This window comes from Borostomias antarcticus, assembly GCF_949987555.1.
Source record: "Borostomias antarcticus genome assembly, chromosome: 6".
Lineage (NCBI taxonomy): Eukaryota > Metazoa > Chordata > Actinopteri > Stomiiformes > Stomiidae > Borostomias > Borostomias antarcticus.
Window position 1 is genome coordinate 28099875 of NC_140239.1, and position 20224 is coordinate 28120098.

General features: G+C 48.5%; 3 protein-coding genes across 4 annotated transcripts in view; all 3 read right to left on the reverse strand.

Annotated features, from left to right (window-relative positions):
* Positions 1 to 192: 192 nt before the first annotated feature.
* LOC311310604 (uncharacterized protein) lies at positions 193 to 7685 on the reverse strand. The gene is made up of 16 exons (XM_084440114.1): positions 7153 to 7685; positions 6693 to 6859; positions 6324 to 6348; positions 6086 to 6199; positions 5650 to 5790; positions 5358 to 5446; positions 5063 to 5183; positions 4112 to 4657; positions 3458 to 3568; positions 2918 to 3081; positions 2576 to 2600; positions 2346 to 2462; positions 2120 to 2260; positions 1409 to 1536; positions 1014 to 1134; positions 193 to 893 (listed from the first exon to the last, which is right to left on the reverse strand). The coding sequence occupies exons 1-16, from the start codon at positions 7241 to 7243 to the stop codon at positions 322 to 324; spliced, it is 2673 nt and encodes an 890-aa protein (XP_084296240.1). The 5' UTR covers positions 7244 to 7685; the 3' UTR covers positions 193 to 321.
* A 1406-nt stretch (positions 7686 to 9091) lies between these two features.
* On the reverse strand, positions 9092 to 14647 carry LOC311310605 (uncharacterized protein; the record flags this gene model as incomplete). The annotated part of the gene is made up of 12 exons (XM_084440115.1): positions 9092 to 9516; positions 9721 to 10156; positions 10301 to 10458; positions 11476 to 11660; positions 12014 to 12090; positions 12373 to 12472; positions 12642 to 12793; positions 13276 to 13399; positions 13604 to 13735; positions 13880 to 14026; positions 14139 to 14184; positions 14371 to 14647. The coding sequence occupies 12 exons, from the start codon at positions 14645 to 14647 to the stop codon at positions 9092 to 9094; spliced, it is 2259 nt and encodes a 752-aa protein (XP_084296241.1).
* A 2625-nt stretch (positions 14648 to 17272) lies between these two features.
* Positions 17273 to 20224, reverse strand: part of LOC311310800 (uncharacterized protein) — a 10702-nt gene continuing 7750 nt past the window's right edge. For both annotated transcript variants that reach the window (XM_084440372.1, XM_084440371.1), the window contains exons 8-9: positions 20022 to 20105; positions 17273 to 19519 (exon numbers count right to left, since the gene is read on the reverse strand). In XM_084440372.1, the coding sequence (XP_084296498.1) occupies positions 19356 to 19519; positions 20022 to 20105 (248 nt within the window). In that variant the 3' untranslated portion in view covers positions 17273 to 19355. The remainder of the gene's footprint in view (positions 19520 to 20021; positions 20106 to 20224) is intronic.

Genomic DNA, 20224 nt, shown 5'->3' on the forward strand with positions numbered 1-20224 from the left:
TGTTTCAAAATGCACTGTAACAGGGCGTCCTTGTGGTAAATGAGAGCTTGCTCTGAAGGGCCTTCCCTGCATAAATCAAGGTTAAATAAATAAAAAAGAATAATAAGATTTAAAAAATAAAAAAAATAAAAAGTACCACACAGGCACTGGAAACTATATGTGGAATTTTCAGAACAGCGTCATGAAAATGGGTCACTGACAAGAATGGATTTATTAATTCACAGAAATACAGTTTAAAACTGCAGTCAAAGCACCATATTCAGTATAAATAATTACCCTATACTTTACAATCCAAACACACATTTAAAATGTTTTATTGTATTATGTTGCTACAGTGATGTTCTGTGGCTGCACTGTTGCTGTGACATTGTGGATCCATTCCAGGTAGTTGGACACCCGGGTGTAAATCCCATAATTCCCTGGCTGGGCGCACCCCTTCCCCCAGCTGACAATCCCCAACAGGAACACCGTCTTCCTGTAGGGGGTGACCAGAGGGCCACCGCTGTCCCCTTTACAGGAGTCCTGCTTCCCCTCGATGTAGCCGGCGCAGAACATGTTCTCGGTTAGCTTCACGCCACTCTGCTCCTCACAGTCCTGCGTGCGGATACGGGGCACTTTGAGCCGGCGGAGGACCTGAGAGGTGGGGCCGAACTCGCTGCGCCGGCCCCAGCCGCTCACCGTGTGCATGCTGACGGCCCACAGTTCTCGTTCCGACATGGAGCGTGTGGGCAGGCACACGGGCACCGCGTAGCGGGTGACGGCGATGGGGCCCTCGAGCCGCAGCAGGCCGATGTCGTTGTCCGCCGTTTTTTGGACGTAGTCGGCGTGCATGATGATCTCCGCCACCTGCACCTTTTGTTCCGTGCCTTCGACTTTCTCTATGTCGTGTTCACCTGAACACACACGCACACACACACACGCACAGTGAACTAAATGTCAATTTAAACCCAACAACTAGCATGTAGCCTATACTCTAGAGACCTATCCAATCAGGCAAATCACGGGCCGCCTACCTGCAACCACACTCAGGGACTTTGCCTTAATGTTCACCAGGCAGTGAGAGGCAGTTATGATCCAGTTAGGTTTGTAAAAGATTCCTCCACAGAATCCCTTCCCATTGGTCACCAGCAAGACCTGGAGAAATCAATGGGCTATGATAACATGGTAGGCAGCATCTATCTATCACATCTTGATTATTGACAGTGCTACTCTTTTGGGAATGCCATTGATCAACTCTTCAACCCTCATAATATGGATACATACTGTGTAAGTCATAATATATTTGGTGGCCAACACAATGCTCACCGGGTTCCAAAGGAACACGGATGCTGACCTCTGGAGGCTCTAACTTAGGGATAAATATTCCTTGTCCAGTTTCATTATCTGTGGTGCTGGTGTGGTACTGTACCTGCCAGGGGCATTGTCCCTTCGGACACTCCGTCCCCCCCACGATGCGAGCCCGAGAGTCCTCTTGTTGGGACCCCTTATCCAAGGAGTTTCCTTGCAGGACAGGGACCATCCCACAAGATATTGTCTCTGAGGGAACGAAAGAGAAATGATTATCTCACCTTACCAGGGGAGCCCATTGAGACCAGGGTCTCATTAGCAATGGTGCCCTCCCTGATTTACAAAACAAAGCAAAACAAAAACATCATTCCTAAAATAATTACAAAGACATCTTACATTAAACATAAAAACTGATCAAATAAATACAAAAAACATACATTTACGCATAACAATTGATCAATCCGATAAATTGAATAAAATAAATAATCTGAAATAAAACTTAAATTAGATACAGCAGATTGATTAATCCTAACAAGTGGATGAGAGACACAGCAAGAGATTTCCTTTAATATACTGAACATGAGATGATCCAACCGAATCAACAGATGCGCTTTCCTATGATGAGATGATTCTCCGTGATCATTTGATTCACTTTCAGATGCATTTGGTGATTCAGGGGCATAATTCAGTTGGTGATTCAGTTCTTTCGCTATACCCAAGGTTTCTTTAGGGCTACGGTATTTACAATGAGCTCTACACTCATAGGAATTCTTTGTGACGGTATAACTAGCTAGCATGTTTCTACTGTAAATCACAGTCTTTTCCCACCCACCTTGCGACACGCAGTCCTGTCCATCATCCCCCAGGAAGTAGCCCTCTGCGCACGAGCACGTGCGCGTGCCCCCTCCCTCCTCACAGAAGTGGTCACACCCGCCGTTCTCATGCAAGCAGGAGTCAGGGACCGCCTTGAGCTCTAAGGGAAATGGGGAAAGAAAAGCCCATTTAGGGTCCGATTAACCTGGTGAAATTACTGCAAAGTAAGATTCATGAAGTCTTACCGAGCTCACAGTGGCGCCCGCTAAAGCCTGCGACACAGAGGCAGGTGTACCACGATCCTGACTGGCTGGTACAGTTTCCGTTGCTCTGACACGGATTGGATTGGCAGCCATCTTGTACTGCAAGAATGAAAGGGTACTGTTGTGGGCTCAGTGCAATGCATGCTAGTACCAAGAATATCTGATGCTAAATATCAAACCTAACAAATTGCCATCACTGTTATTATGCTCACCATTGTAGACTTTCCAGAACTCATCCTAAAGGAAAACACTGTCAATTTGTTTGTCTAAAACAAATCATTTCATAGCAATGTTCTTTACTCTCTCCTGTACATTTGTGGTTCACTGGCAGTCAGATTACAGTTTAAAGGGACAGTTCAGGGTTTTAACTTTCCTCTTTCCAACCAGACCACTCTTTATTTTGTTCCAACTAGACACTAGTCTCAACGCCAGACCCATGAGAGTTCTTTCGCTGATACACTACGTAAGCTATGCTAACTACGTTACTGCATGCTGCAGATCTCTCTATGGGTCTGGGACACTTCATGAAAAAATCTAACTAACTAGACACTGACCGTCGCTTCTTTGTGTTCAAACACTTCTCGTGCTTCCTCATAGGAGCACTTCTCCTCCAGACACTCGCGTTCCAGGTTCCCTTTCTTCAGCTCCTCAAACCAGCCTGAATTGGCTCGCTTGATCCTTGTCAGTAGGCCATTGGCTTGATCCCTGCCCAGGAACACTTGGCGCACACACACACACACACACATACAGATATACACACAAAGGCAAGATAAGACAGTTACCGGAAACTTTAATAGGCCAAACACCAGTGACAGGCCTACTGTAGTTCCCGCACAAAAGTGCCATTACGCACGCAGCAGAATGTCTGAAAACACCAACTGACGCAAATAATGACCAATAAACAGTACTTCAAATTCTGGCCCCATGAATGTGAATGCGATGATTTTAGGTCCCAACTGAATCACAATTCCTTAGTCATCTTACTTGCATGTGTACCGCACATGCATGCCTGTTGTCAGTTGACATTCACACACACACACACACACCTACTGTACACACACATACACACACACACTAGTAATAGCCGGACTTACCTGATGCTGAACAGCAGCAGATGCCGAATGTGAGACAGACCACCCTAAGCCACATTGTGATGTGTGAACTCAAAACCTCGATGCACTCTGTCACTGTCTGTCCCTCGTTTAGTCACAGGTCCAAAGTCTGTCTCCAGCCTGGACCCAGAGCCTCTCTCACGTGGTCGAATCCACCCCCGAAAAACTGTCCCCATGCTGCCTCTCTCCCCCTAACATCGCCTCTCTCATGCCGTGAGCTCTAGCATCCTATGTTTGAATACGAGTCTGAGACGGTCAATATTGTGCAGCCATTTTTGCTCTTTCAATAAGTAATGACAGAAAGTAGTAGAGAATGTGTACATATGGTGTCACAAACTAAATTTGATAAATACACATTTCTACTCAGGGAAACACATTTTTAATTCAGGGATATCTTTTATTTTTTTGATACACAATCATTAGACATTTTCCATCAAACATTGTTTTACTCCTTGGAGTGAACTACACAGATGTACCCCAGCGTTATATTTCATTTTTTTATCTTTAAATGTACAGTATCTCAGTTTTAACAGTTTGATTCTGGATACGTTCCTCAACAATGTGAGCTGTACCACTTCCTTGCACCGTAAGAGAAGTTCTTTTTTGAAGATCTCAAACTGACAAACCCCCCCTCCTAATCGGTCGACATGGTACGATCAATCCAGTCCAGGAAGTTGGCTACGCGGGTATAGATCCCATAGAGGTTCTCATGGGCGCAGCCTTTCCCCCAGCTCACAACTCCGGTGAGAAACCAGGTGTTCTTGTACCGGGTAACCAGCGGCCCCCCGCTGTCCCCCTGACACGAGTCCCTGCCCCCCTCCCTGAAGCCGGCGCAGAGCATGTTCCGGGTCACGTTGAGCCCCGAGTGCTCGCGGCACTCCTGCACAGGCACCCGCGGGACCTCCAGCCACTGGAGCAGGGTGGAGTGGGGCCCGGACTGCGCCATGCGACCCCAGCCGCTCACCACCGAGCTGCGCACGGCCGCCAGCGTCTGCCCGAACGAGCTCTCCTTGGACGGCAGGCACACGGGCACGGCGAAGGGGCCCTTCTTCACCGGCTTCCGCAGCTTGAGCAGGGCCAGGTCGCTGTCGGTGGTGGCGGGGTCGTACTGGGGGTGGGGGATCGCCTTCGCCACCTGCCTCACCTGCTCCGTGCCCTCTTTCTCGCTGCGGTCGTGCTCGCCTTGGAAATGGGAAGAACTCGCGGTCAGTGAATACGTGGCACGAGAAAAAAACGACATCTCGTCATTGCTCGTTGCATGTCTATTGTTGTGTGTTGTTGATTGCATGTCTATTGTTGTGTATTGTTGATTGCATGTCTATTGTTGTGTATTGTTGATTGCATGTCTATTGTTGTGTATTGTTGATTGCATGTTGTTTTTTTGTGTATTGTTCATTGAATGTCTATTGTTGTGTATTGTTGATTGCATGTCGTTTTCTTGTGTATTGTTCATTGCATGTCTATTGTTGTGTATTGTTCATTGCATGTCTTTTGACTAGTGACCAATTGGGTCAGGACTACTGAAAACCAGGAGAAACATCCCAGGATATACTGTACCACACCTACCTAACTAACTACTGTACCTACCCAAAGTAACTTGGAAGTGGGTGGCCTCCTTCCTCCACACACAGTGGGCAGCAGTTAGGACCCACTGAGGGGCCAGGAAGACCCCCCCACACTTATACTCCCCCATGTACTCCAAGAGGGCCTGGGGAGACAGGGGGAGAGGAGCGTGTGAGCGTGTGTGTGTGTGTGTGTGTGTGTGTGTGTGTGTGTGTGTGTGTGTGTGTGTCCGTGCGTGCATAAATGAGAGAGAGAGAAAGAGATTTTTTGATTGAAGTGAGTGAGTTAATGCTGTTTATGTGTGTTATTGTGATAGTACCTGCCAAGGACACTTTCCCTTAGGGCAAAGTTCACCTTTCACAATCCGAGGTTCGAAACCTCCCACAGGTTTTCCACAGGGGAAAGGAACTATAGAAAATTGGAGTATGAGTTAAATGAGGGAGGGTACATTTAAGACAATAACACAATTATAAAGTTACTCTGTCAGTTATCTTGAAAGTAACATTCTCTCTTATGCTAAAGGAATACACATATAGTAGCACCAATATAGAGATGGCTTGAAGATGGTCAGCAAGGGATGTTGGGAGTTGTAGTATGAGCTTAAGCCAGACCTTGTGCTTGACAGCTGCTGTTGTCTGGGTCCAGGCTGTAACCAGGGGCGCAGTCACAGCTGTGAGTCAGGTTAGGGAACTCGGTACAGAAATGCTCACATCCTCCATTTCTATACAGGCAGCCATAAGAGGAACCCTGGACTGAGGAGGGTAAGAGACAGAGCAACATTAAAGAGCTTGAGGTGATGGATTCAGGGGTGATGTATTTCTAAAACGTATGCCGTTGATTCAGTGATTCGTCAGACAATAATCTGGTTTTCCAGATTTCCTCTTGCCAAGTGAGAGTGCGATCACCATGAATTTATGATTGATTGATTGATTGATTGGTTGATTGGTTGATTGATTGATTGATTGATTGATTGATTGATTGATTGATTGATTGATTGATTGATTGATAATGAGTGATTAGTCACGACTGGTGGGCTCCTCTACGCACCTTTATCACAGTACCGCCCTTCAAATCCAGGAGGACATATACAGATGTAGTTATTCATCTGATCCACACAGGTGGCTCCGTTCACACAGGGCCCAGACTGGCACTGGTCCGCTTCTACACACCGAAACAAACAGGACCAGATGCTCTGTGTCGTCCGATTGGCGGGTGGATCCGTGCAGATTGCCACCATTGCATTTCACCACAGCCCAGCTAGGAGTTTGAAAAAGATCCCACATACCTGAGTATGTTGTCCAGAACTGATTCTGAGCACAAGAGGAAAGAGAATGGACGGTTATAGAGAAAGAGAAAAGACTCGAGATCTGGTATAATGTTGCTGAGATGTTTGGACATCTGTACTTGTGACTGTATAATGTCCTATAGTAACTTATACGGTGAATGGACTGCACTTATATACCGATTTTATCCAAAGCGCTTTACAAAGGATTCTCATTCACCCATTCACACACACATTCACACACCAATGGCGGCAGCTGCCATGCAAGGTGCTAGTTGGGAGCAATTTGCGGTTCACTGTCTCGCCCGAGGACGACATGTCGACAGGAGGAACCGGGATCCCATCCCACACAATACATTTGAAACCACTCACTAATTGTTCGGGGATGGAGAAGATCTCGCTGGCCTCCTCGTAGGAGCACAGCTCCTCCAGACACTCCCTCTCCAGGTCTCCCAGTCTCAGCTCCTCCAGGAGGAAGTTAGCGCGCCGCGAGCGCTGGTGGAGCAGAACGCCGCTGGCCGCTTGTCTGTCCAGGAACACTGGGACGAACGCAGCGGAAGAAACAAGATGGTGGAAGTAAATCAACACAGCATAGTTATTTGGTCAGAGATTTGAGCAGTTATCTACTGCAGAGCCGGCAGCGTGGATCGGACGGCCCGTACGACGCATCCCAAAGCAGTGGTGTTGATCAAAGATCATGTTTCCCTTTTTCTATGACCAGGGCAGAATGGTCCAAGATCAACAATCCTACTCCTATTCTGAGTCACCTCAATACATTCACACAATAGTTGACTGGCTTTCATCTCCCGTCCACCCCAGACGTCCAACTCACCTCCTGGGAGCCCAGTGCAGGCTGGGATACAGAGGGACAGAAGGATCATGTGGCCGAGCTTCACCGCCGGTCTGTCTGTGAGCGACGCCATTCCTGTGCTTTCGGGGGCTTTGGTTGAAGTTCAGTTCTCTGAAAAACAACTTCCAAATACACACAGAGGTTTACAGGAAGGAAGTCCCCCCCCCCTCTCTCTCTCTCTCTCTCTCTGGCAGACCACACAGAAACAGAAGGCTGTGAGCCCGAATGTTACACAACAATGATTGGACTGAGGTCAAGTTTGCACTACTGCTGTTAGCTACACCAACAGGAGGGGATATTATACATGTCTTACAGTATGCATGAGGTGAGGTGATTGTAATTGATGTGGGGATCAGACCTGCTGGGTCTAATAAGATTTGATTGTATTTCAATTACTTTATACCACTGGGTCCCTGTAGGAGATGTAGCTAATACCTCATCCACTGGAAGAGCACACATCTTCTTGCTAGGAAGTAACCGCTCAATCAAAGTGTACTGTCCAGGGGTTTAGAAGCAGACCTCCTGGAGTAAGGACCAGGATGTCACATTCTCAACCATGCAGATCCAGGCCCTGCTCTAGGCCCTGGTCTAGGCCCTTCTCTAGGCCCTTCTCTAGGGCCTGGTCTAGGCCCTTCTCTAGGCCCTGCTCTAGGCCCTGCTCTAGGCCCTGCTCTAGGCCCTGGTCTAGGCCCTTCTCTAGGGCCTGGTCTAGGCCCTTCTCTAGGCCCTTCTCTAGGCCCTGCTAGGCCCTTCTCTAGGCCCTGGTCTAGGCCCTTCTCTAGGGCCTGGTCTAGGCCCTTCTCTAGGCCCTGCTCTAGGCACTTCTCTAGGCCCTGGTCTAGGCCCTGCTCTAGGCCCTGCTCTAGGCCCTGGTCTAGGCCCTTCTCTAGGGCCTGGTCTAGGCCCTTCTCTAGGCCCTGCTCTAGGCACTTCTCTAGGCCCTGGTCTAGGCCCTTCTCTAGGCCCTGGTCTAGGCCCTTCTCTAGGCTAGGCCCTGGTCTAGGCCCTTCTCTAGGCCTTGCTCTAGGCCCTGCTCTAGACCCTGCTGTAGGCACTTCTCTAGGCCCTGTTCTAGGCCCTGCTCTAGGCCCTGCTCTAGGCCCTGCTGTAGGCACTTCTCTAGGCCCTGCCCCAGTGCTGATAGGCTACTAGTCAATGTGTTGTGGCCGGTTTGTGTTGTCGGGTCAGAGCCAGTCAGGAACAGTGTAGCTCTCTCTGGGCCACCCTCCTGCACCACTGGGGAAGACCGTGTGTCGCTAGCCCACTCAGGGGCCGAGTTGTGGGGTTCGTGGCGTGGATAGGGGCGTGATGGCGAGACTCCGCCCCCCTAGTTGTGGCTCACTTCCATTGTGTTGTGGCTCACTTCCGTTGTGTTGTGGCCGGTTTATGTTGTGTTGTGGCCGATTTGTGTTGTGTTGTGGCCGGTTTTTGTTGTGTTGTGGCCGGTTTGTGTTGTGTTGTGGCCAATTTGTGTTGTGGCCAGTTTGTGTTGTGGCCAGTTTGTGTTGTGTTGTGGCCGGTTTGTGTTGTGTTGTCAGCTTTTTGATGAGTCGTCACTTTTTTTTGATGCCTTGTCACTTTTTTTGATGCGTTGTGTTGTGACACTTCAGGGCCACCGTAATATCTGACCTGCATTTCTGCTACTCAGTGCCAGTTTAATGTTAACAAATGTCAGTATGCTACCTGGAGATGCTTTTATTCTCTTAAACCTGTCTAGTTTTTTGTTTGTTTGTTGTTTTTTGTATTTTTTTTTAAACCCTTTGTTCATTCTCTGAAATGCGTTATCATTGAACTGGCACTGAGTAGCAGGAATACAAGTCAGATATACTCCTGATGACTGCGAAACAGGAGCCATGTGACCACAGGAAGACAGGTGGCTACGGTCAGTCTAATTAGCAGAGGTGGAGGCCACCGGCAGAGCCTAAACCATCTTGTTAGTGTCCCCCTGCTCCAGCCCCTGGGCGCTGTGTGGTGGCAGTTTCCTGTTCCCGTGTGGTGGCAGTTTCCTGTTCCCGTGTGGTGGCAGTTTCCTGTTCCTATGTGGTGGCAGTTTCCTGTTCCTATGTGGTGGCAGTTTCCTGTTCCCGTGTGGTGGCAGTTTCCTGTTCCCGTGTGGTGGCAGTTTCCTGTTCCCGTGTGGTGGCAGTTTCCTGTTCCCGTGTGGTGGCAGTTTCCTGTTCCTGTGTGGTGGCAGTTTCCCCCAGGTCCTGAGCTGCAGGTCTCTCCTGAGGTCTCTCCTGAGCTGCAGGTCTCTCCTGTTGTTCCCCAGACCCCCTCTGTGGCTGAGCTCCTGCTCTCCCTTGTGGCTGCGTTCCCACAGGTCCCAGTTCCTGTGCCTCCGCAGGCCTTGGTGTTTGAGTTCCTGGGGTCCTCAGAGCCTGACCCTGTCCCCGACTCCAGCCCTGTTCCAGATCTTGTCCCAATCGTTGTCTTCTTAGCTGTGGCTGTTCTTAACCCTCTCAGTAGCCTCAGACCTGTTAGCCTCAGTCTCAGTAGTCCCAGTCTGATTAGCCTCAGTCTGGTTAGTTTCAGCCATCTTAGCCCCAGTACAGTTGACTCCTTCCTGGAGTGCCCGCAGCCCAGAGCCACAACTGAGGTCCGGTTCCCGAGCCGTCGGCCGTCTGTGCCGATGCTCAGCCTGTCCCTGTGCTCCAGCAGTCTCCTCTGTCAGTGTCTCCTGATTCGGTGCTGCGTCTGTTCCCTCCGGGTTCCCTGGTTCCATCGGGTTTCCTGGTTCCATGGGTTCCCCTGCCCGTCTCCCAGCTGACCCAGCCTGCCCAGCTGCCTGGTTTTGGGCCGTCGGCGGCGCCTGCCGACCCCCTGCCAGACCTCCAGCGGCCGGATCCCCTCTGGCCCTCGGCTCCGCCCCCTGGCCCTCGGCTCCGCCCCCTGGCTCCTCCCCCTGGTTGTCCGCCTGAGGCTCCCTGGTCTGCCCATCTCCAGAGCTCAGGTTGTCCCCTCCAGATCCTGGACAAATCTCTGGCTTCTACAAGAGAAAACATTTATATGTTACTACTGTAAGTAGTTGATGTATGCAAATATCCTGTCTTCTAAAGTGATGACTTGAACTTGAAGGACATTTCCGTTCATTTCCATGCTATGTGTAGAACTATGAATGAGAACAGGGCACCTGTCTTTCGTAGAAGAGGATGTAGGCGCTCATCTTTCGCAGGCGACACACTGACGCTCCGGTGGTTTCAGAGACGTTGAGGTCGTCGTAGGAGAGCCAGCAGTCGTTCCCATCTCCCGGGCCTCCATCAGCATAGACGCCATCGCTGATGTAATGTCCTACAGGATAGAACAAGTTGAGGGTGGATCACAAAGAACCCAGAACACAGGGGACAGAGTCAGCACAGGAAATGGAGAAGACGGAGAGAACAGGGAAGACAGTTATTGGTCCAGTAACGCAGAACACAAGGAAATCAGACGCTACAAGGAGAGGGGAAACAGTCAGTTGATGTGATCAGACGTGTATAACGTGTGTGTGTGTGTGTGTGTGTGTGTGTGTGTGTGTGTGTGTGTGTGTGTGTGTGTGTGTGTTTGTGTGTGTGTTGACACTCACCTTCAATTAATTGCTTTCAACTGTGAGTTATTTTCTTCTTATTCTGTGTGTTGTATTCTTACCAGTAAAGCTTTCAGGTTAGTATAATAATATTATGTTCATGGACTGTATGTATTTGAGTTCACAGGTCAGTAGTTCTGTTGTTTTATTCTCAGCCAGGTCGTTGGTCTACAGTAAGTGTGTGTGTGTGTGTGTGTGTGTGTGTGTGTGTGGCTTGATGATGTGTGCGTGCTTTAACTATGAGACAGAAGCCATTTCATGTCTTATCCAGTCCAAACTAGGCCTCACCTGATGTGGTAGAGGAGCCTATGTGGCTCAAAACGCTGACAAGGCGGTATCTGAACCCTCCCTGACACGAGAGAAATACAAGCTAGTAATTACTAACACACACATAGCAGCTTTATACAATACACACAGAATCAACATGATCATGCCTGATGTCCTGATGTGTTATTCTCAACCATACAGTCGGCTGCTACCTTCTCTTTGAGTGTTTGATTGTGTCTCTCTGAGTCTACAGTATCTGTCTCTGTCCTCCTCACCACATAGTCGCTCCCCTCTTTCTCTGGCTCGCTCTCCTCTGTGCTCAGAAGGACTGGATCAGCAAAGGACAGGGCAAGAAAAGACCAGTCTGTTCTCTATGCTTGTTCTCCAGCTCTGACTAATAGAGTGTATTCTACACCTGGTCCGTTCTGTGTGAGCTGTAACGGTCGCAGAATCAGAACCCTTTTCTGTGATGTTACCTGTGGCCGGTGGGGGTCTCTGGTTCTGGACGTGGTTCCGCCGGTTCTGGGTGAGAAGGACTGCGGAGTCCCCAGATGGTCCAGAGCTCACCACCAGCTCTCTGGACAGGTGGACCGGGTCCTGTGTCTTCTCCAGAGTGAAGTCTGACCTCATTCTGAACCTCTTCAGATGGAGGACCAACACCCTGAGAAAAAAAAGAAAGAATACAGAGAGTTGCAGAGGAAGGTAATGTTGTAGCTGTAGATATACTAATGTAGCCAATAAGAACTATATTATTATATTCTATAAGAACAAGAACATATATGAAAGCAAATTCCTAGTACGTTGAAAACTGCATGGCAATATACAAATTCTGATATGAAGAGATGTACTGTAACTGTAGCCTATAGTAAAATATAAGATGTCATTTTAGTCTTTGGTGTTGCATTTCAATGCTGTATAATTATCACTGGCAAGTGTTTGGACAATAGAGGAAGTCTTATATGTCTATATGCATGCACAGACGAGCCCACAGAGGTCAAGGGTCAGCTCCCTTACCGAGGCAGGGTCAGTAGAGACCACCGCAGACCTGAGCTGGAACCCCCACAGTCACATCTGTAGTTCAGATCCGTCTCCTACAGCAGAGAGGAAACAGCGGTCATCTCCAATATAGTTTACAGGAAGTACAGGACACTGGAACACTTTTGAGCCCCGCCCACCCCCAATAAATCAATAAATGAATTAAAAATGTCTAAAAATAAACTAACAAATACTACCTGATCTACTAACTCTAACCCTAACCATAGCTAGTTGTGGCATATGGAGTTGGAGAAGGTTAGTACGAGCGCCTGGGGAGATATAGAAACCTCATCATTAAATACAACAACAGTGAATAGAGTACAGAGTGTGACACTGACCATGAAATATCTGTGAAAGCTGTCCTTTACAGAATCACCACTGATCAAATCAAGGGACAGGTTTGAGTTCTCCTCCTGTCTTGAGGACTTCATTCCGCACCTTCAAAGAAAAGGAATCAAGTTTAAACACATGATTTAGATCTGTTCCAGCTATAATTGTTGACCTGCCATATGAGTGTGAGTGTACCTCCCTCAGTGTGTGTGTGTGTGTGTGTGTGTGTGTGTGTGTGTGTGTGTGTGTGTGTGTGTGTGCATGGTGTGTGTATCACCTTCTACAGGTCCTTGTGCTCTGTAGCTGGAAGTTGAAATGTGATTGGATAGGGCAGGTATAGGTCCCGCCCATCGCCATTGCTTGTCCCTTCAGCTCTGGAGCCAGAGACATCAGCTGGTTCAGGAAGCAGCCAAGGAACTCATGGGCATCCTAAACACACACACACACACACACACAACACAGGCACGCACACACACCACACACACACACACACACACACACACACACACACACACACACACACACCACACACAAACACAGGCACGCGCACACACATAAATGAATGAAACATACTAGGGAAAACAAGGTAAGAAAATACAGTGGAACAAATTATTGCACTTTGTTCTTCGTTTCACTCACTGAAGCCTTAAAAGCTGTTAAAAAAAAGTCCCAGTCTATTCTTACGGTGCCCTAACCCTAACGCCAACACTAACCCCAACCTTAACCCTAGCCCCAACCTCAACCCTAACCCCAACCTTAACCCTACCCCTAACCCAAATATGTCTTCATGGCTAAAATGCTTGAAATTGATGGTTAATAGATGGCGACCGTGAGATCAGACATGCCCACTATTCTTACGGCGCACATAATGACATTGAATCAATACAAAAAGATGCCGTAACGTTACTGACCTTCTGGCCATTGTCCTTGAACTCTTCTGCCTCAGCTGACACACAGTCCTTAAAATCCCAGAGCAGCCTCTTTTTGTGGCACCGGTCGTTGGTGAACCTGGACACCTGGATATCCACAAAGAACCTGCACAGAGAGAGAGAGAGATTTCACAAAGGAATTCTACTGTTACTGTATGTGGACCATGTGTGGTGTGTGTATGTATTGCATTTTTCTTGGAGCAGTACTCTGTGAGTACCTATTGTGTACAAATGTGTGTGTGTGTGTGTGTGTGTGTGTGTGTGTGTGTGTGTGTGTGTGTGTGTGTGTGTGCGTGGGTGTGTGAAGCACCTGAAGAGGTTTGCTCCCGGTGCTGAATTCCAGACTCGGTGCTGCTTGCAGAGCCCTTGGCAGAAACTCTGCAGGCTCAGAAGACTCTGCAGAGTGGAGTTCAGGTAGCAGGTCTGCGCAAGGTTGGGTAACCTGGGATGGACAAACTCAGTGAGTCAGTAAAGTTACACACTCAATGTGTTTCGTTAGTTTGTGTGTAAATGTACTCTGTTGTGTGTTGGTGTGTGTAGCATGTCTAGCGTGTGTGTGCAGCCAGTCCATTCTCTCAGAGCGTACCCCATGCAGACCAGCTGCTTGTGTGTGAGGGTGGCGGTGGGGGCGGGGCCTCTCTGTCCATCGGCGTGACAACCAGGAACCCTGATACTCGCCCAGGCCAATCTAGGCAGAGCCGGCGCTTTCCGACCCCTGTGGTCTGTGATTGAGCTGAGGGGTCACACACACAGTCAAGGTTTTAATCAAGGTCCCGGGAATAATTAGTATGCCCCCCTTGCCTGTCTCGCCTTCACCCTGCTTCAATAAAGTACTTGTTCTTCACCTGTCCAGGGATCTGGAAGCGCAGACGTCCCGAAGGTGGAGAGAGCCTAGTGAGGCACCAAGGGAAGAGACAGGAAACTACTAATAAACAACCGTACGCACCTGACGCACCAGGTGAGATGTAGAACAATATACATGACTCTAGAACAAATATGATTTAGCATCTAGTCAGACGTTGGACAAGGAGACAACAGAGTTGACAAGAAAGACAGGGAGGAAGGCATGGAACATACCATTCACGAGGGAGGGGGTGATGGCTTCAACCACGTTGATATGGGTGGTGGCTTTAACCACTTTGATGGGTGTGGCGGCTTCAACCACTTTGATGGGGGTGGGAGCTTCAACCACCTTGATGGGGGTGGCGGGTTGAACCACTTTGATATGGGTGGTGGCTTCAACCACTTTGATGGGGGTGGCGGGTTGAACCACTTTGATGGGGGTGCGAGCTTCAACCACCTTGATGGGGGTGGCGGGTTGAACCACTTTGATGGGGGTGCGAGCTTCAAACATCTTGATGAGGGTGGCAACTTTAACCACTTTGATGGGTGTGGTGGCTTCAACCACTTTGATGGGGGTGGGAGCTTCAACCACCTTGATGGGGGTGGCGGGTTGAACCACTTTGATGGGGGTGGCGGGTTGAACCACTTTGATGGGGGTGGGAGCTTCGACCACCTTGATGGGGGTGGCGGGTTGAACCACTTTGATGGGGGTGGGAGCTTTAACCACCTTGATGGGGGTGGCGGGTTGAACCACTTTGATGGGGGTGGGAGCTTCAACCACCTTGATGGGGGTGGCGGGTAGAACCACTTTGATGGGGGTGGGAGCTTCAACCACCTTGATGGGGGTGGTGGGTTGAACCACTTTGATGGGGGTGCGAGCTTCAACCACCTTGATGGGGGTGGCGGGTTGAACCACTTTGATGGGGGTGCGAGCTTCAAACATCTTGATGAGGGTGGCAACTTTAACCACTTTGATGGGTGTGGTGGCTTCAACCACTTTGATGGGGGTGGGAGCTTCAACCACCTTGATGGGGGTGGCGGGTTGAACCACTTTGATGGGGGTGGGAGCTTCAACCACCTTGATGGGGGTGGCGGGTTGAACCACTTTGATGGGGGTGGGAGCCTCAACCACCTTGATGGGGGTGGCGGGTTGAACCACTTTGATGGGGGTGGGAGCTTCAACCACCTTGATGGGGGTGGCGGGTTGAACCACTTTGATGGGGGTGGGAGCCTCAACCACCTTGATGGGGGTGGCGGGTTGAACCACTTTGATGTGGGTGGGATCTTCAACCACCTTGATGGGGGTGGCGGGTTGAACCACTTTGATGGGGGTGGGAGCTTCAACCACCTTGATGGGGGTGGCGGGTTGAACCACTTTGATGGGGGTGGGAGCTTTAACCACCTTGATGGGGGTGGCGGGTTGAACCACTTTGATGGGGGTGGGAGCTTCAACCACCTTGATGGGGGTGGCGGGTAGAACCACTTTGATGGGGGTGGGAGCTTCAACCACCTTGATGGGGGTGGTGGGTTGAACCACTTTGATGGGGGTGCGAGCTTCAACCACCTTGATGGGGGTGGCGGGTTGAACCACTTTGATGGGGGTGCGAGCTTCAAACATCTTGATGAGGGTGGCAACTTTAACCACTTTGATGGGCAGGGACCCCATTGGTCTCCTTGGTGTGACTGACACTGGGTAGAAAAGAGAAATGGTGGCCAATATGAAACTGACTGCCTGGTGGTGCTCCTGGATGATGTTTGATGCTGAATCAATGTATTTCTTACCTCTGTCGTGGGCTGCCTCCAGGATTAATTCGTTTCTTCTGCTTAAGAAGAAGTTGGTTAGATAAAGGTATGAAGCATCTTTGCTTTTCATTTTCACACCAAAACAGTAAGCATGAGATAGAATATCTATAGGCCTAGTACCTAAATAGTAATTTCAGCCAGCAGTTCACATTATTTCTTCATTGTATCACAATAGCCGAGCCGAATTCATAGCCCGGTCCGTTGGGCTATATGAGCTAATATGAATAAAACGGGAACTGAGGCTGCTTAGACTAGAACTGTGCAGCAATTAACACACAGCCGTGGCTTCTAGAAGGTTCTGGCTACAATTTCCATAATAACTGTAGCGTTAGCCTATTGGAATTATTGATGGGGTAGATTGATTTTAATTTATGCTGAAATTACTGTAGGCTACGTAGCCTATAGTCTACTCTACCAACCCCAAATAGGACTTGCACATTTGAAGCTATATCCTACTTACTGTACAAATCCAAGTTATTTAAATTGGGCACAGATAAACGTGTCTTGCACACTTGCGCTCTTTCTCAGTAACCTGAACGTGAAATCTAGGCTAAAGCTAGCTACTGTAGACTCATTACTATCATTAGCCTACTTATCATCCGCTGCATTACTCCCAGCTTGTTCAAAAAGTTATAAATCTAGGTTCTTTTTTTTTTAAGCAAGGGGGGTAACCTAGCTATTGGAATAAGAAGACCTACCTTCCGGAAACAGCACGTTATCCACAGACAGCAAGGCATGTTTATAACATCTTACATAGGCGAGATGTCTCTTGATAAATCACTGTCCATAATGAGCAGGGACCACTTTCGAGCCACATTATATCACCCATGTCCCATTATGACATCATATAGACAAACAGCTGCAGCGTAGGTAACCATAGAATCTTCATTCCCTTTGAAGTAAATTCACCTTATATTGTCTGTTAGCCTCCAATGCATACTGTAGGTACGGTACTGGAATGTAACTCCAGTTCTATGAATGGAGCGAGATAGCCATTATGTCTCCATCTTCCACCAGTGCCACCAATAGTCTACTACGTAATGAAGGGAACTCATATGCCTCAGTTATTTGTGAATATGATCAAGGCCTACAATGGCAGGTCATGATGTTGCCAAAGTTATGTTTGGATTCCAGGTCTTTCCTACATACATACATACACACACACACACACACACACACATACAGAGGGGTAGGATCATATGCAGGACAGAGGGTGCCACCCTGCCATGTTCGAGTGGTGTTGTAGCAGAAAAAAGTGTCACACACTCTAGCTCCATATAGCCTAGCAAAGCATTTTCTCTTTTAATAGAATTTGCGTTTAAGCCTTCAGGCCTTCTTCAAAATCAAACACAGTATCTCACAGGCACTGGTCCACAGCCTATAGTTGCACATCTGATGGTGATTAGACAATTAGGGTGAAAATAATTTCAAGAGGCCTTCTTCAGTAGTCACAACTCTTCAACAGTGACAGAACAAACCGCAGAGCACGTCATCCAGGGCTGTCCGATATATGGGGCACCCAACGGAATGCGTGGCCTGACGGTTGTGGATGACGAAACGATGACATGGCTCCTGGAGGTGTGCCCGGATACATAGCCCGGGTGACCCCTTAGCCAGGCTCGGGGTGGTAAAAGGATAACCCCTCGGCCCCGAGCCTGGGGGGGAGAGGATATGACATCAAACCCACACGAAGAAGAACAGTGACAGGAACTAAAACCAATAAAATCACTAAACAAAGTGACAGAAACCACTCATATCATATCAACAGACAAGTTAAACATCAGCTCTAGATGAACATCATAAACAACTTAATCTAAATAGCCAATGAAAAGAGGTACAGAAAACACTTTGTCATCATTTATATTCAGTCCATAAGGGAACAGAGATCCCAGGCAGTGGATCCAAGTGTTCCCCTTGAACAAGCTTCCAGAAAACTGCAGGTCTGCTGCAACTCTTACAGTAGTTCTTTTAAATCAAGACGGAATACTTTTGTTTTTGCCACTGTTTTTTATTAAATTAAATAATTATTAATTCATACACTGCACTGTAACTTTTATTCCTGTATTTTATTTTTCCTGCATTTTGTTTTAAATGTCCTTTTTTTTTTGCATTTTGTTTTATATTACCTTTTATATGTTTCTTGCACTTTGTCTTGATGCTTTTAATGTCTCATGTAAAGCACTTCGAATTGCCTTGTTGCTGAAATTGACGAAATGGAATGGTTGTTCCCCACCCGGCAACGCCGAAGGGGAGGGGGGACTTAAGTTCGACCCCCTGGTCTGTTGGTGCGGCTGTCTGTGTGTCCGGCACATGCATTGTCATAGCCCACCACCGGAAGCGGTGCTGTTACAATCACTTTCTCATTGCCAAGTACCCTTTGATTTTAACATTAAAATACAACTATGCTTGGTGTCTCAGTGACACGGCCCCTGGGTGAAACTGTTTTTTTTTGTTTCCCTCTGGAATATGTAAGGGTGGGACCTATGCCCACCCCCCCCCCCCCATTGCTCTCTGTAAAGTGCATTGTGTTGCCTCTGTGTATGAAATGTAAGCTGACATTACTGGGAAGCTGTCACTTACAGAAAGTGGAAACCAGTACATATGTGTCATGGTGGACTACCTCACAAAATGACCACGAGCCTATACCCTTTCCACAAAGAAGTCACTGGGCTCTAGTAAATGTGTGACGGACAAACACACACAAACTAGTCTCTCTCCAGACTCAAATATTACGCTGAATCGCTGCGCACCACATACTGTACTACATACTGTAATAGAGTCTGAGCCACTTCACCGCCCAAGCTGGTGTTCTGAAGGCGTATCGACGGGGTCTAAATTGAAAGAGTGACAGGTCGTAGCAGCAAATGAGACGCTTAGCCCAGGTTAGATGGGCGGGGCATATCTATGGGTGGGAACGCCTGATTGTGAAAGTCGTTACTGATGTAGCAGGGATTCCTACGAAACCAATGAATTGCCAGGATTTGAGCACCAGATTTTTGCATGATTTTTGCAAGTGTCCCAGACCCACAGAGAGATCTGCAGCATGCAGTAACGTAGTTAGCGTAGCTTACGTAGTGTATCAGCGAAAGAACTCTCATGGGTCTGGCGTTGAGACTACACACAAACTAACGTACAGGGGTCAATCTAATAGTCGCTGCCTTCAATTTCATTGGTTGGGAGCCCAAAACAGTGGGAAAACGGTATCACCATGGTGACAGTTTATGCACACAACCGATTAGGAGCACATCGCAAAGGTAACCATGGCGATACAACAGCAAAATGTAAACAAATAAGAATAGTGGAAGAGACCCTATAATCCTTTTTGTATCTGGGTTCTTTGGATGGTGACATTCCAGAGAGGCGAGTCTTCAAACCGGGAGGCCAGCCAGTGGACTGTTGCGATATCATCCATGTTCCTATTCGACCGCGTCCATCTCGGGCATCTCCTCCAGGACTTCCTGGATCAGCTCCTGGGCGTGGCGCATTTCATCCTTCCACTCCCGGGGCACGGCCCCCCCGCCGCGCCCCGCCTGCGCCCCCAGCAGGGCCCCCAGCGCCGCGCCCCTGTTGCAGTTCTCACCTGGGGGGACGTCAGAGATGTATCAACCCGAGGGGGAATCGCGAAAATATACAAAACACACACGGCGCGAACATAACACCACAAGCGGAACCCGTTTCATTGATGTGCGTCGTGTACCGAGGTTCACACGCGCGCCTGTGAATGAAATTCAAGTCTCACCAAAGTGTTTTGTTTTCCTACTTGACTGTTGTTCTAACTTTGTAGTTCGTTCTCATAGATCAGTCTGTTAAAACTACAAATTCTTCCTGTGTGACATCACTTCTCTGTCCTCTTCATCCTGAAACTGTCACTTCCTTTTTCACGTTATAACCTATCGACCTCGTCCCCATCTGACTCACTCGAGCCCGGATTCACTTCCTGTGGTCGAGTCCGACTTGCAAATCGTAACATAGAATAAAACTATTGTCTTTGTTTGAAACCAGCTTGACTGACCACTCAGCGTGTTCTTTGAAATCTCATCTAAACCAAGTAAGATTTTTGCTTTCCACGCCTCTGCACTCACCACCGCAGTTGGTGTTGGCCAGGATGCCTCCGTGAGGGTCGCTGTGGAACTCGTGGGCCAAGTAGAACATGCTGCTCAGGGCGCCTGTAAGAACACGCGAGCAGACGCGCTTCCATCAGACTCGCTCTTTAGATCAGAGTACGAGACATTCGTTGCATCTTGTAACGCGGTGGAAACCAACCAATGCACGTGGGCTGATAATC